Source organism: Mixophyes fleayi, chromosome 10 (assembly GCF_038048845.1).
Source record: "Mixophyes fleayi isolate aMixFle1 chromosome 10, aMixFle1.hap1, whole genome shotgun sequence".
In the NCBI taxonomy this organism is placed as follows: domain Eukaryota; kingdom Metazoa; phylum Chordata; class Amphibia; order Anura; family Limnodynastidae; genus Mixophyes; species Mixophyes fleayi.
The window spans coordinates 48,234,235-48,249,076 of NC_134411.1; the positions used below are offsets into that span (position 1 = coordinate 48,234,235).

At 37.6% G+C, this 14,842-nt stretch overlaps 1 protein-coding gene across 2 annotated transcripts in view; it reads left to right on the forward strand.

Annotated features, from left to right (window-relative positions):
* The window catches only part of LOC142104196 (serine/threonine-protein kinase D1-like), a 126,400-nt gene that overhangs the window by 54,784 nt on the left and 56,774 nt on the right, over window positions 1-14,842 (forward strand). For both annotated transcript variants that reach the window (XM_075188723.1, XM_075188724.1), the window contains exons 8-10: window positions 7,130-7,274; window positions 10,543-10,654; window positions 11,984-12,061. In XM_075188723.1, coding sequence (XP_075044824.1) covers window positions 7,130-7,274; window positions 10,543-10,654; window positions 11,984-12,061 — 335 coding nt within the window. The remainder of the gene's footprint in view (window positions 1-7,129; window positions 7,275-10,542; window positions 10,655-11,983; window positions 12,062-14,842) is intronic.

Consider the following 14,842-nt stretch of genomic DNA (forward strand, 5'->3'; position numbering starts at 1 on the left):
TAACAGCTTTACTGAAAATATTTTTTATCGTAAAGGAGAAGGAAAGAGAAATTAGTATTTAGACGGCACTCTTTTATACAAATACTTGTTGATTATGTTGAAAAATAACTGATAAAATCTTGATCTTTATTGATAAACTGTTTAAAAAACAAAGCGAAATATTAAAATGTGTAAAAATATTAGTGAACCTGATGATTAAACTGTTAAAAGGTAGAAAACTACCATGCTGGCCTGCTGTTCCTGATATAGGTCTAATTGGTCTGATAAAGTAAATTACATGTAATACATTATCAGAAAATACTGATCAATGTATAGGAGAGCCTGTGCTGATACCCCAATAAATGCTATTATAAGAAGGGACAGGAAAGGATCCATATAATATATTGGCACATTGAAAATAAAATGAGGTAAGTATTGGATTGAATATGATCTATATAGTTGAGTGTATGGCAACTAAATTGCCTTCCGATATCGTTGGAATTATACTATACTCATTGAGTATAATTCCTATATAAATGAATATCAATCTGATAATAAAGTCCAAGATAACCTATAGGATAAATCCCTACATCCTGGTACTGGTATCTTATATCGAAATTCTGTTGGAGTGCTATCAGAATGGCTGATAGTGAATATATTGGTGCCCCTTATAAAGACTCCATCTGTATCACAGAATAGTCGATATCTGGATCCTATTATCCTGAGCTAATTTACATTGACTAACAGGCTTCTGAATAATATAATAAGAATCAGGAACAGCGGGCTCAGCGTAACGCCGACACGTGTTTCGCTTGTGAGCTTTAACAAGGCAACCCGATGGTCGGTGGGGATTGGCTCTATAAAGGGGAAAAAACCCGCCCATAATATGACATAAGTGTATCAGCAACAGTGGGGATTCGGAGGCTCGTATGTATTAGGGCTTCACAATTGGTCCTCCGTGTCACGTGATGTATCACGTGAAATCGTGACGTTGTTTGTTGATATTACTGTGTGCATGGGGGCTCGTTTATATTAGAGCTATCCTATTGGTCCTCGCTATTATTATACAGATCGGTAATGAATAATGTCCAAACATACTTAGTTTGTTCGTGGGATGATTTTACATGGTAGGTAATATCCAAAGGGACTCTGTTGGTTATGGATCCTAAACTTTTATCTGTCTGGTTATATTGATCTGCAAAGGAATCTTGTGGCTATATAAGCAACTACATGGCGATATGCATACAATGTCAAATTGTGTTAATATGTTAATATGTAAACATCCTGTGTTTGTGATATTACTTGATTTCATATGCATAACATGTTCGAATATGTGACCATGATATAATAATGTTGTTGAAGATAATTGTCATTAAATAAGGGGTTTGGTGTGAGTTAGACTAATTAATATTGACTAATCTAATTATTGTGTTATGGTAAAAATGTGTTAGATCCATCGTGAAGATGTGATACTTGATCAAATTAATTAACTTGATACTAAAAAAGTGTATATTTATAGTGAAAAATATAAAGGGGGAAAAAGTGCAAGTATGATGTATTGTGGTTGGTGTTGAGTTGTGCTAAATATGCTTATGAAAGTGCTAAGATAAGAATAATAAAGTGAAGATTTTAGGACTGATTCTGCAACTCTGGCTGATTCAGAAATGCTGCAAAAAACAATAATAAAAAGTGCAAAAAAAGGGGGGGGGGAGATACATAACATATTGAACAGCAATGTTTTAATGTTATTGAATAGCCTTTGCTATTCAGTTATGATATATGTATAGTAACACTATATTTAAATCTAATTGTAGAGAGTGCTATAACTCCTTTTAAACAAACACCATGTAGTTGCTGTTATCATTCAGGCCATGAAGAATAAGACTTCCCATCAAGAAAATTTTCTTGGTTTCATGTTTCAGGAGTTCTGTTTATATGTCTCCTCCCCTAACACCTAAATTTACTTGTTCCATGGCCTATGCCTTAAGATGTTTAGGATCATTGTCATGATATTGTAAAAAATGTTTCGCTACTGTGGATAGTGGCCTCAAATTGGCCCTGTCTTTAATAGCATTACATATGTTTCCCACATGTTCAAGGATTCTCCTTTTAAACGGTCTGCTGGTCATTCCTATATATTTTAGTTGGCAGGGACAGGTTAGACAATATACTACGTTGGGTGTGTTGCAGTTTAAAAATTGTTCTATATGCACCTCTGTTGGAATTTATCTGTATATTCTTTGGTTGAATCGCATACTGACATGCTTTACAGACTCCACAGAGAAAAAAGCCTTTAGGTCTTGTTGATAATTGCTTTCGTTGTGGTTGGAGTGAACTGTGAACTAATTGATCCTTGAGGTTTTTTGAACGTCTCCATGTAATTAATGCCTTGTCATTAAGAATAAGTGATCGAGAATCACTTATATATCATCCCCCTAACAACAATAAGAAGAGGACACAATATAATGATACCAGAATGATAGGTACTTACTGCACTGAATGGAAGGATATATTAGCCATCTTCCAAAAACACTGGCATGTCCTCATGTCAGATGAGGATCTTTGTAAAATTCTTAATGACAAGGCATTAATTACATGGAGATGTTCAAGAAACCTCAAGGATCAATTAGTTCACAGTTCACTCCAACCACAACGAAAGCAATTATCAACAAGACCTAAAGGCTTTTTCCTCTGTGGAGTCTGTAAAGCATGTCAGCATGCGATTCCAACCAAAGAATATACAGATAAATTCCAACATAGATGACAACAATTTTTAAACTGCAACACACCCAACGTATTATATTGTCTAACCTGTCCCTGACAACTAAAATATATAGGCATGACCAGCAGACCGTTCAAGAGGAGAATCCTTGAACATGTGGGAAACATACGCAATGCTATTAAAGACAGGGCCAATTTGAGGCCACTATCCACAGAAGTGAAACATTTTTTACAATATCATGACAATGATCCTAAACATCTTAAGGCATATGCCATGGAACAAGTCAATTTAGGTCTTAGGGGAGGAGACATATAAACAGAACTCCTGAAACATGAAACCAAGAAAATTTTCTTGATGGGAAGTCTTATTCTTCATGGCCTGAATGATAACAGCAACTACATGGTGTTTGTTTAAAAGGAGTTATAGCACTCTCTACAATTAGATTTAAATATAGTGTTACTATACATATATCATAACGGAATAGCAAAGGCTATTCAATAACATTAAAACATTGCTGTTCAATATGTTATGTATCTCCCCCCCCTTTTTTGCACTTTTTATTATTGTTTTTTGCAACATTTCTGAATCAGCCTGAGTTGCAGAATCAGTCCTAAAATCTTCACTTTATTATTCTTATCTTAGCACTTTCATAAGCATATTTAGCACAACTCAACACCAACCACAATACATCATACTTGCACTTTTTCCCCCTTTATATTTTTCACTATAAATATACACTTTTTTTAGTATCAAGTTAATTAATTTGATCAAGTATCACATCTTCACGATGAATCTAACACAACTTTACCATAACACAATAATTAAATTAGTCAATATTAATTAGTCTAACTCACACCAAACCCCTTATTTAATGACAATTATCTTCAACAGCATTATTATATCATGGTCACATATTCGAACATGTTATGTATATGAAATCAAGTAATATCACTAACACAGGATGTTTACATATTAACATAATAACACAATTTGACATTGTATACATATCGCCATGTAGTTGCTTATATAGCCACAAGATTCCTTAGGCAGATCAATATAACCAGACAGATAAAAGTTTAAGATCCATAACCAACAGAGTCCCTTTGGATATAACCTACCATGTAAAATCATCCCACGAACAAACTAAGTATGTTTGGACATTATTCATTACTGATCTGTATAATAATAGCGAGGATCAATCGGATAGCTCTAATATAAACGAGCCCCCATGCACACAGTAATATCAACAAACAACGTCACGATTTCACGTGATACATCACGTGACACGGAGGACCAATTGTGAAGCCCTAATACATACGAGCCTCCGAATCCCCACTGTTGCTGATACACTTATGTCATATTAGGGGCGGGTTTTTCCCCCTTTATAGAGCCAATCCCCACCGACCATCGGGTTGCCTTGTTAAAGCTCACAAGCGAAACGCGCGTCGGCGTTACGCTGAGCCCGCTGTTCCTGATTCTTATTATATTATTCAGAAGCCTGTTAGTCAATGTAAATTAGCTCAGGATATTAGGATCCAGATATCGACTATTCTGTGATACAGAGGGAGTCTTTATAAGGGGCACCAATATATTCACTATCAGCCATTCCAATAGCACTCCAACAGAATTTCGATATAAGATACCAGTACCAGGATCTAAGAATTTATCCTATAGGTTATCTTGGACTTTATTATCAGATTGATATTCATTTATTTAGGAATTATACTCAATGAGTATAGTATAATTCCAACAATATCGGAAGACAATTTAGTTGCCATACACTCAACTATATAGATCATATTCCATCCAATACTTACCTCATTTTATTTTCAATGTGTCAATATATTATATGGATCCTTTCCTGTCCCCTCTTATTATAGCATTTATTGGGGTATCAGCACAGGCTCTCCTATACATTGATCAGTATTTTCTGATAATGTATTATATGTAATTTACTTTATCAGACCAATTAGACCTATATCAGGAACCGCAGGCCTGCATGGTAGTGTTCTACCTTTTAACAGTTTAATCATCAGGTTCACTAATATTTTTACACATTTTAATATTTTGCTTTGTTTTTTAAACAGTTTATCAATAAAGATCAAGATTTTATCAGTTATTTTTCAACATAATCAACAAGTATTTGTATAAAAGAGTGCCCTCTAAATACTAATTTCTCTTTCCTTCTCCTTTACGATAGTCAATATACTAGTATAGGAGCACCTCCCCTACCTTACTAATCAGTATATTATAGTAATTATTGTATCAGGGGTTACAAGCTTGGTGCGGTGTATAAATTTCTTTTTGCTGAAATTATTTTTTGCAATAAATTTAAATTTGCCTACTTCATAAACAGCAATGCAGGTCCAATTCATTAGGGACATTCAACCAGTGTGACTGGTTAACCCAGACAAGATTCCCTTGCGTACATATATCAGGGTAATGCTACACCTAGATGCAGGCCTGTAATCACCATGACCATCAGTTGGAGGTCACAGACCAATGCTTCCATCTCTTCGGAATGGTGACAGATGATACATCCCTATAGATGGCTTCCTCTAATGTAGAATTCTGGAATATAGTTATGCAGAGTGCACAGTCTCTGGTTGATAGTGATGCAGTCTTTGGAATTGTAGAAGAGAACAATTATAGTATGTACAGTATACATGTAAAGGATAATTCTCAATTCTCACTAAAGGGCTCTCTCCCTGAGCTATACACTGGAGAGCTAACCTGGCTACTTCCTAGTATTAATACAGCCTAAATCCTAATCCCTTGCTGTTAGCTAAACTGGGGAAGACCTATACTGTGCAGAGATTAAGGGGGAAATGTTATCTCCCTTGCTGCAGCAACTTTAGGGGGGTTTTAAGACTTGCATTTTGGTCAGTTAACTTCAGCCAGTGCAAAATATTCATGAACACAAAATAAATATGACTGCCCATATCTAAAGTTTCATTATGCTTAGGTACATCAACTCTAAATATGGGTATTAATGATGTGCAATCATAGAACTTGCATTTATATTGTGAAAGTGTAAGACACACATTTCAGATGCAACTTTCATCCTAAATATATGCGCAGCTCAGGGGAGCTTGGCAAACTAGTGATTGTAGATCCGCCTTTTGAAGCACAAGATGCTGCAAGTGTTAAATAAGTTTAGTTGATAATACTGGCAAAAGTTGTGTGTATGCGCAGTATATTTTACGTGACATTCAAAATAACGAAAAGCAAGCATACACCCTCTTTAAATCAGGGTCACTGTGTGTAAAACAAGCCTGAGACATCATGCAAACACAGGAGAGGCACAGCATCCTCCTCCAGGTAGGCCAAACAGACTTCTTTGTAAATGATCAATCCTGTTGACATGTGCTTTCAGACATTTTGTAAAGGACAGCAATCAACAAGTTCTGCCTTTTTTTTTGTCAGCAGATTTACTGGGACCCACAGATCAACACAGTTGATGCCAGGGGGACATAGGGTAAATGCTTACACAGTAATTAAAACATACTTAGTATTGTTCTAATTCCTGGCCCATTCAGCACTGGCATTATATTGTATTCTGCATGTCCTGGTTTTCCCTTAGTAACCAGTTACTAAACTTACTGGTGGTGATGAAAAATGTGATAGCATCCTCTTTTATGTGTGCTTTTAAATAATAATTGAGAGCAAATGTAGTCTATATTGGTTTATTGGGATGTCGTCCGTTAGAAACTAATAGTCAGCAACCAATTTAATATCTGCCGTTGACTAATGAAAGGTCATATTAGAGTGATTATTATAGGTTACAGCACATTAAATATAAACTCCACCCATAACATTACATCATTAAACATCAATCTATAACATTGCTTACCTGGAGTTCAGCATTGCAACCTATCCTGTGGGTTCCCCTGTGTCTTCTGTAGTCCAGCGTGGCTCCTCTGCCGGGAGCGTGTTCTCAACGGGCAACATGCTGGATGAATATAAAAAAAGCTTGCTTTGACAGGCATTAAACAAAAGTTCCCCAAAGTATTTTGAGGACCAAAATTGCTCCACCAGCTCTTTCCAAGGCTGGATTTGTTTTTTCATAAAGACAGTAGGAACAAGTAGATCATCACTAGACTTCAGTAGACATTAGAGGCTTGCCGAATCAGAAGAAACACCGGATTCCTTGCAAATAGTATTCAGGATTAATGTTTAATATATATACAACCTTGACTGATATTGGCACCATGTTAATAAATCCACCCTTAATATTGGCTATATATGTTTTATCTTGTCCAGTACGATGTTAATACATCAAATCTACTCATTGTTGCCTGTTTCTGTGTAGATAATAGACAGATGGTCTTATTCAAATAAGCCACCCATCTTTATGCATTGGTGAACAGAGTAGAATTTTTTACACAGGTGTGTTTCTAATTACATTTTTGGTCTTGTACAACATAGATGGAGAAAGTTTTAATCATGAAATTGAAGATGAAATTGAGAATGAGAGACCAGTGAGCCACAGTGGAAGTACACAGGAAGAAGGGATTTCTGTTAAGAGTACAGAAAGCACAGTTTGTCCATGTGAGAACCCAATGTTTGACAGGTAATTGTGTGACTCTATACTATGTTATTCTAGCTGCATTATGAAGTATCTGAAGAATAGCAGATTATATGTATGGTAAATTCTTCAGTATTTAAGTACTTTTACCATATTGTGCAGTATTGAGAGGTAATAAGTTTTAAACACCTACATGCAAGTTACATATTTAGCTTACATATCTTACCGTTTCTGTGCCTACATGCTTGACATTAAGGATTCATTTTTCTGCATATAAATATCATCTCTCTGAATATTTATATTAGTGGGGTTGTGGTATTAACTACTCTGCAACATGTCAAATTAAATACTGTATAATCTATAGATTTTAATGGATCAGTGGCCAGAATTATGAACAGTAGAACAAGTAGAATGTTTGCCAAACAGTAAATTGTGGCTGCGGACTGACTCCATTAGCTAGCTCTGGCTTCAGGCTGGCTTTAGAGCCAAGACAAGCTTCCAATCTCACTCACAATCCCACAAGACACTCAGACCTCCTACCACTAATTAACAACTAATGAGCACGAATTAACAATGGCCACTAATTAAAACCACCCTACTGTCATGCACCAGACTTACTGAGGTGGCTCCCAGCATCCAGTGTGTTTGTCTTTCAGCTCTTCGTGGCGCTGATGGTGGTTTTATCCAAGATAGCGACTGCTAATGCTCACCATCCTGGACATGCACCTCTTATAGATGTGGTCACATGAGCACTCACGCCTTCTCCCCGCTACCTGGGCATTTGGCACAGTATTTAAACCACTTTGTGCCTATGTTAGATACTTCAGAGCTATATTCATATAGCAGTTTTCTGGTTTCCCTGCCTTCTTGCTGAACATATTCTGTTATTTTCTGTGTTATTAGGTCGTTACATATCCAAGACTTCTCCAGGGAATCTATCTCCTCTTGTTGGGAACTCTAGTCTGCTTCAGTATTCAATCCTAGGATTCCTGGAATCATATTGTTCTCTTTTTGCTAAGGTGCTCTTCCGCAATGGTTTCTTTTCAAGCATCTGTCCCAGCTTTCCAGCAATATACTATGACTAAGCTTAAGACCCACTCCTACGTGTAGCACTCCGTGAGGCCCATACCTTTTTGCAGGGATCTCTAGTGGACATCTGCGTCACAATAGTGCCAACTTAAGCTAGTTTCAGCATCTCAACATCCAATGTGTCCCTAAATCAAGAATCTGTTTAGACTCGGCAAGTGCAGTATGTTCAAGGCCCATCAGCGTACTAGTATTTGCTGTAAGAGGCTTTGACTACTTTGTCTCTGGCAGCTTCTGCTGTCCCTCCTGCTCATTCACCAGAAGCTATGGTCACTTCTGCAGGATCCTCATAGCTACAGATTCCTACTCCTGTTGAATACCAAAAACTTCTTACAGTGCAAATCAATGCACAATTCAATTTTATTTACTCACAGCTAATTTTTCCTTGGATAAAGTTAATGGGCATATATTATTTTTCCCCTTACTGGGCAAGAGCTTCCATGGGCTGCCCTTCCTGTAAGCTCAATGACCCTCTACTTCATAGCACTCAGTTTTTAGAGTCATTATGGAATAGTTTTGATGAGGCTAGGTGGGAGCTTTCTACAGCCTTTGGCTTTTGCGTTTACGCTAAGTGTCTCATTAGTGACTACCTTCTGGCAGGGTCTTTCTCAAGAAGAACCTGTGTAACTGGGGCGTTATCAGCAGAAGAACGTGAGAGGAGATTCAACAGTAAATTGTGTCTAGATTGTGTACAGAATTAGGCTACCTTATTGCAAATTAACCCAATTTCTGGGAAACTTCAAATCTTAACTGGTTCAGGGAATGCTTAGAATCTTGAGTCTCTCCTACAGTTTCTGCTCTGAGTAACAATCTTTCTATTTTGGTGTACCATCAAGTATAATTCTGGTTACATATCATTATGTTTGCTTTTGGATTCTGAAGCAACAGGGAACTTCATCGCTCATCACTTGGCTTCCAAGCTAGCACTCCTGATGCTTTCAGCAAAACCTCCAACCACAATAGAATTCCTGAAGCTACCATTTGTTTCCACACTGTTCCTTTGACCCAGCAAGTGGTGGCATTGCATGTGGAGACCATTTAATTGCTTTTTATTCCACAGGCCAATTTCCAAGTTATATTAAGTTTACCCTGGCTCCAGCTTCATTTCCCCATATTGGATTGAGAGGCGGCCAAATCCTTACATGTTATTGTTATTGGTGAGGCACTTGTCTACAAAGAGTTATCCCTCATATGAATTCCTTCACAATGTCCATCTCTGGGCCTCCCAGAAGGAGGGTGATTACAGTGCTTCTGCTGCTTCTCCATACCAGTGATAAGCGAGAGTGTGGGGCACTGTCTTCAAAGTAATCACCACCAATGGCCAATTAAAATTGATGGTGTGTGCCCGATATCATGCAAAGTGATGTAGACACTACTACTCACTCTCAAATACCCCTTTTTGACTGACTGAAAGCTCTCTGGCCACAGATGTAGTACCTAAAGCTCCTCATGTAGCTCGTGGATTGCCATTTGGGCCAGGTGGCATACATTATTCCATATATTATTCCATATATTAATGGTACAATGTAAGCATGACAATGGAAACATTACTTTTAATAAAAGTTGCTGATTTTGTATTTGAAATATAATACTCTATACTGGTTTTTCTTGAGATTGAATCATCCTTGCATTGTTGGGAGTAGATTCAGTTCCCAGGGTTCTTTAGATAACACGGGGCGTACATTATTACCGTTAGTACAGTAATTTTAACACTGATATCTGCTCACGGCTCAGGGAGCTGCAAGCAAAAATCAGCATTGAAATTAACGTAAGTAACTGTAATGATGCGTGCCCCGTGTGGTTCTAAAGAACAATGCGGGGAATTGAATCTTCCCCTTGGAGTTTGTTAGTGCTGTAGAAAAACCAATTCACACACAAATCAATATGAACCATGTTTGTTCATCTTTAGATTATATCAATGAATATGCCTGATAATCATATCGGTTGCAATATGGTCATTATCAGGCATTATACATTGCGATATCAGGCAATTGCATTGTATTGCCAGCATAACTTGTACTAGACTGAACATATAAATATTGATTGGTTATATTGCCACATGTAACATGTTATTAAATATGTTTTAAAAGGTTCTGAAGCACTTAAAATAATTTATTTGGAAGTGAAATAATGATTAACTTGTATATTTATTTATTGATAACATTATGGGCTAAAGCCCATTCTTGTATTTTGTCTTCACTAAAAACTCTTGTCTCTCTTTCATTAGTAACTTCATACCACTCATGAGAGTCGTACAGTCTGTGCGATATAACAAGAAGAAAAACAGTTACGTGTTGATGGAAGGTTGGTTTGTCCATTTCACTAGCAAGGACAGTATGGTGAGTAAAATGTCTGTTCTATGGTTCAGCCCTCAAACCACCACAAGCCTTGAGAGCCCACATAGCACAGAGTTTACAGAGATGCCATCTTGGCAGGTTTGAGCAACTATTGGATCTCACTGCTCATTGCTGCGCTTTGCTACTTTTCACAGGGAAAATTTTAATTCTGGCAGCATTCAGCGAAGAACAACATTGGTGACAATTTGTGTTTGCTATGTAATCCCTAGCAAAGAAAGCCTTTTGCTGGGGCTAGGATAATCTAAAAATAAACTCCCTCTGCCTTGGGTGGCAGCTTCTTGGCCACTCTTGTAGCGATATGTGGCTGGTGTAATACCAAAAATAAGGGTTTATCTAGCAAATCTGGTTTCAGGGGTTGTGTAGGGGGCGTAATAATCATTATCCAGATCCACACATTTCTCCAGGGTATATAGCGATAGCTCTCAGCAACAAACTGGGGGACTATTATTTGGCCTGGCACTGTGTCCTGGTTCCACCATAAAAAAAAAAAGTTCTCTGCAGGTCAGTATCATAGCATTTGCGCTGTGCCTCTGCATTTTCCTATTTCTTTCTATTTTGTGAAGTCACACACTTATTTCTGCAAATTTATGCCCATTTTTATAGGTACACTTATGAATTATTACGATGGCAGTAACTGTTTTGCTCCTTCTTTTGGTAGTTGGTATTCTAATAATCTTCGAGGGATAGAGACTGCAATTTTAAGGAAGTGTTCACAATTTAACAAGTGTTTACTCAGCCTTTCTATACCCAAAAATAGCTTAATTCTTTACACAACCTCTGAATTGGTGGTGATCAATGGCCAACCATTACTTTCTATGAGATTATGTGGGGGCACATTTTGTAAAGGATTGCTCATTTACATGCTTTTTAAGAACCAATGTAATTTAAACATTAACATTTAGAAATGTGATACATGTAATGAAGGCAGTCCTGATAGCATGCACAATAACTAGTCACACAAAGTTTTTTACAGTGACTCTATACAGATGCACTTTGCAGGATGAGGGAATGCAGATGTGTATGCTCTTAGTGGACATATAAGCACTAATGTATAATTTTTTTCTTTTTTACAGTTTGTAAATTACCTTTTCTGTTATGCTGTTTACTACAGAGAACATGTAAAAATGCAACCTTTTTTATAAATAGGGTAGATTTTCAGTTTGAAACCAGCTGTCTGGTACTTTTACATCATTCAGTGTTAAGATTTTCAGATCTGTGGAGAGTACAGACAGTTGGGAACAGTAACAATGGGAAGTCACACTTTAGATTTAGAACTTTGTATGTATTCATGACTTTCTTTGTATTCTACAGAGGAAAAAACACTACTGGCAACTGGATAGTAAATGTATAACCTTATTCCATAATGAGACTGGTGGCAAGTTTTACAAGGTGAGAGGAAAATGTACTGTTATGTTCCCACACTTAATTACAAGTTATCTTCTACCTACATTTTCATCAGACAACATTGTATCTCATTACTATTCCTGTTTTTCACTCTACAATATTTCATCGCTATACCATCAGCACTCATCTCTATACCTTCACTTCACTATATCTTTATTCCTCTACACCAGTAATGGGTAACTTGATATATCAAGGGCTTGGGCGACCCTCCAACTTTCAAAAGGGCTACACATTACCTCTAATTTCAAGAATGAAAAAAGAGCCCCAAAATGACCTTGACATCCCCACATTACTCAGCCCAAAATGCCCCCACATGTCCCTCACTTGCTCCAAAATTCCACCACATGCTACTCAAACCTCCCACTTAAATAGCTCCACATGCCAAAAAATGCCCCCACATGCCCTCAGACCCTCACTTGCCTTAAAATATGCCCACATGCTCTTAGTCCCTTAGAGGCCCAGAGATCCAACATATGCTCCGAAACTCCCCCACATGCATTTAGACCTTCTAGACATGCCACTCACACTCCCCCACATGCCTCCACTCACTGGCTAATCTAATAAAAAATACCTTCACAATCATCGCCCACAGAGGAAGGAAGGAGAGCATGTGGTGCCCACCTCTGCACTTTATCTCTGAATAACAAAAATAAGAAAACCCTATTATTTATGATGCAAACTGACAAATACAGGGTGCTTGAATATACAATTGAAGAAAGATCTAGCAGCCACTATAAATAATTCATTGTTAGACCCCCCCAAAAAGTTAGAATAGTACAAAACATATTGCAGCAATTAAATAGTCTTTAAATATTCAAATTCGGACAATACTGAAATTCAATTATACGTATGTTGTATGATATATTATATAAAATATTCAACAGGGTGTGTGATGTATATATATATATATGTATATATATATATATACAGGGATTCTCTGCACTCTCCAAACACATAATTAATTCTATACTAACTACTTTTTTATATTAAAACAGGGAATGTTAGTTCCACATATTGCAATATATGTTAAGCTGACCAACTCACTCCAAACTCTTCCCTTTCTGGTCAGTCCTAACATAATCAAATGCTATGCTTTTTATCTGGGCTTAAGGCTTACATGCATACAGCTTTTAAAGGTATGTCTTTCCCATGCATTAGCAGCCATGGGAGACCTGGGATTCACCTGACACAAGTTGGAATTAATTAATGTAAATAATGGGGCACAAGAGAGATGGGACTTACATTGTATAAACAAAAAAAGACATAGATCCTATGCACTCTCCATCTACAGACTGGGGTGCAAGAAGGGGTTGCCCACGGGGCGGATTGGCCATAGGCTTCACCGGGAGTTTTCTGGGAGGCCGACAGGTTAATGGACTGAGCGGACTGAGCTTGTAGGGGCTGATCCTGTCTTACTAGTGGCCAGCCCCATCATTAGACTCCTCTGTGTTTTACTCCCTCCCCTTCCTGCTTCTCATCGCCCTATTATTACTCATTCAGCATAGGCTGTCATTGTATGGAGAAGCCTGATGTTTCTCCACTGTCCAAAGCACTACAGACACTGCTCATATTAGTGTCTGAGCAGGAACATCTTAAAATCAAAACCAAAGAGAGAGGGGGAGAAAAACAAACACTATCACACTTAATATTTGCCTGCACCACCAGGGAATTCCAGGATCTGCAAGGTGGAAGTTACCAAACATCTTATTTCCTCCTCTTTCTGTCTTCTGTCTCTGCACACTGCAGAATGCTGTGCATGACTAGTCACAGGGAACAACTAAGTCTGTGAAAAGTTGTACAGGACAGGCAAGGTGTCTGCACAGATAGCAATGTGTTTGGCACAGCTTACCTTCTATGTAGAAGGGACTAGTATTACATTTTACCATATCCATACTTACCAACTTTTAGTTGGTGTGCTCCAGGAGATTCCGGGGACAGGTGGGCGTGTGTTCGTGTAGGGCTCGCCGAATTGGGTCACTTGGCCCCGCCCCCTAAGCAAGCAACAAAATTTTACCTTATTCCAACAGGGGCGGGGCCACGATGACGCAAGAATCGCGTCAATAAGCCCCGTCCCCACCCTGTTAAGTAACTAAGGATCCTGCGTGCGGGTGGTTGCCATGCTCTCGGGAGTCTACCGGGAGAGTAGGCAACTATGACCATATCCTTAGTCCTATTCTGTGTGAGCACATGCATGCTTTTATACACTGAATATTTTGAACTTATGTTTGTTTTTTAAGATATATTGTATGCTGGATCTAAATTACTAAAGTAAAAACATGCAGGGGGGTCATTTATGGTTTACAATTCAGCCCAAGAGTTGAAATACACAGCACAAAATGTAATGCACCTGCCCTAGCACACATAGGAAGATGCAATTGTATGTTTGCAGTATAGAAAAAGCATAGATTAAAAGTGACAGGGGCCTATTGTATTTCAATTAATTTATTGGTAAATAACCAGGTAGACTCTGAATAGTTGCATTTAACATAATGCAGAGGTGCAATACACTTTTCCTAGCTAAATAAAATAGGACCTTAGCCATAGATTCAAACAATACAGTATAGTTAGAATTAAAAGAAGTGCAGCACATTAGTTGTTTTATATGCAGATGCACCTATTTGTCACTACCACCAGAGGCTGCAAAAATGTTACACACTTTTTAACAAAGTAGTAGGTGTAACTTTCCTTGTTTATTTCGGCAAGGAAAATTCTACTAAAGATCTTATTTTTTTAAATGTATAATCTTTCAATATACTGTCCCTTTAT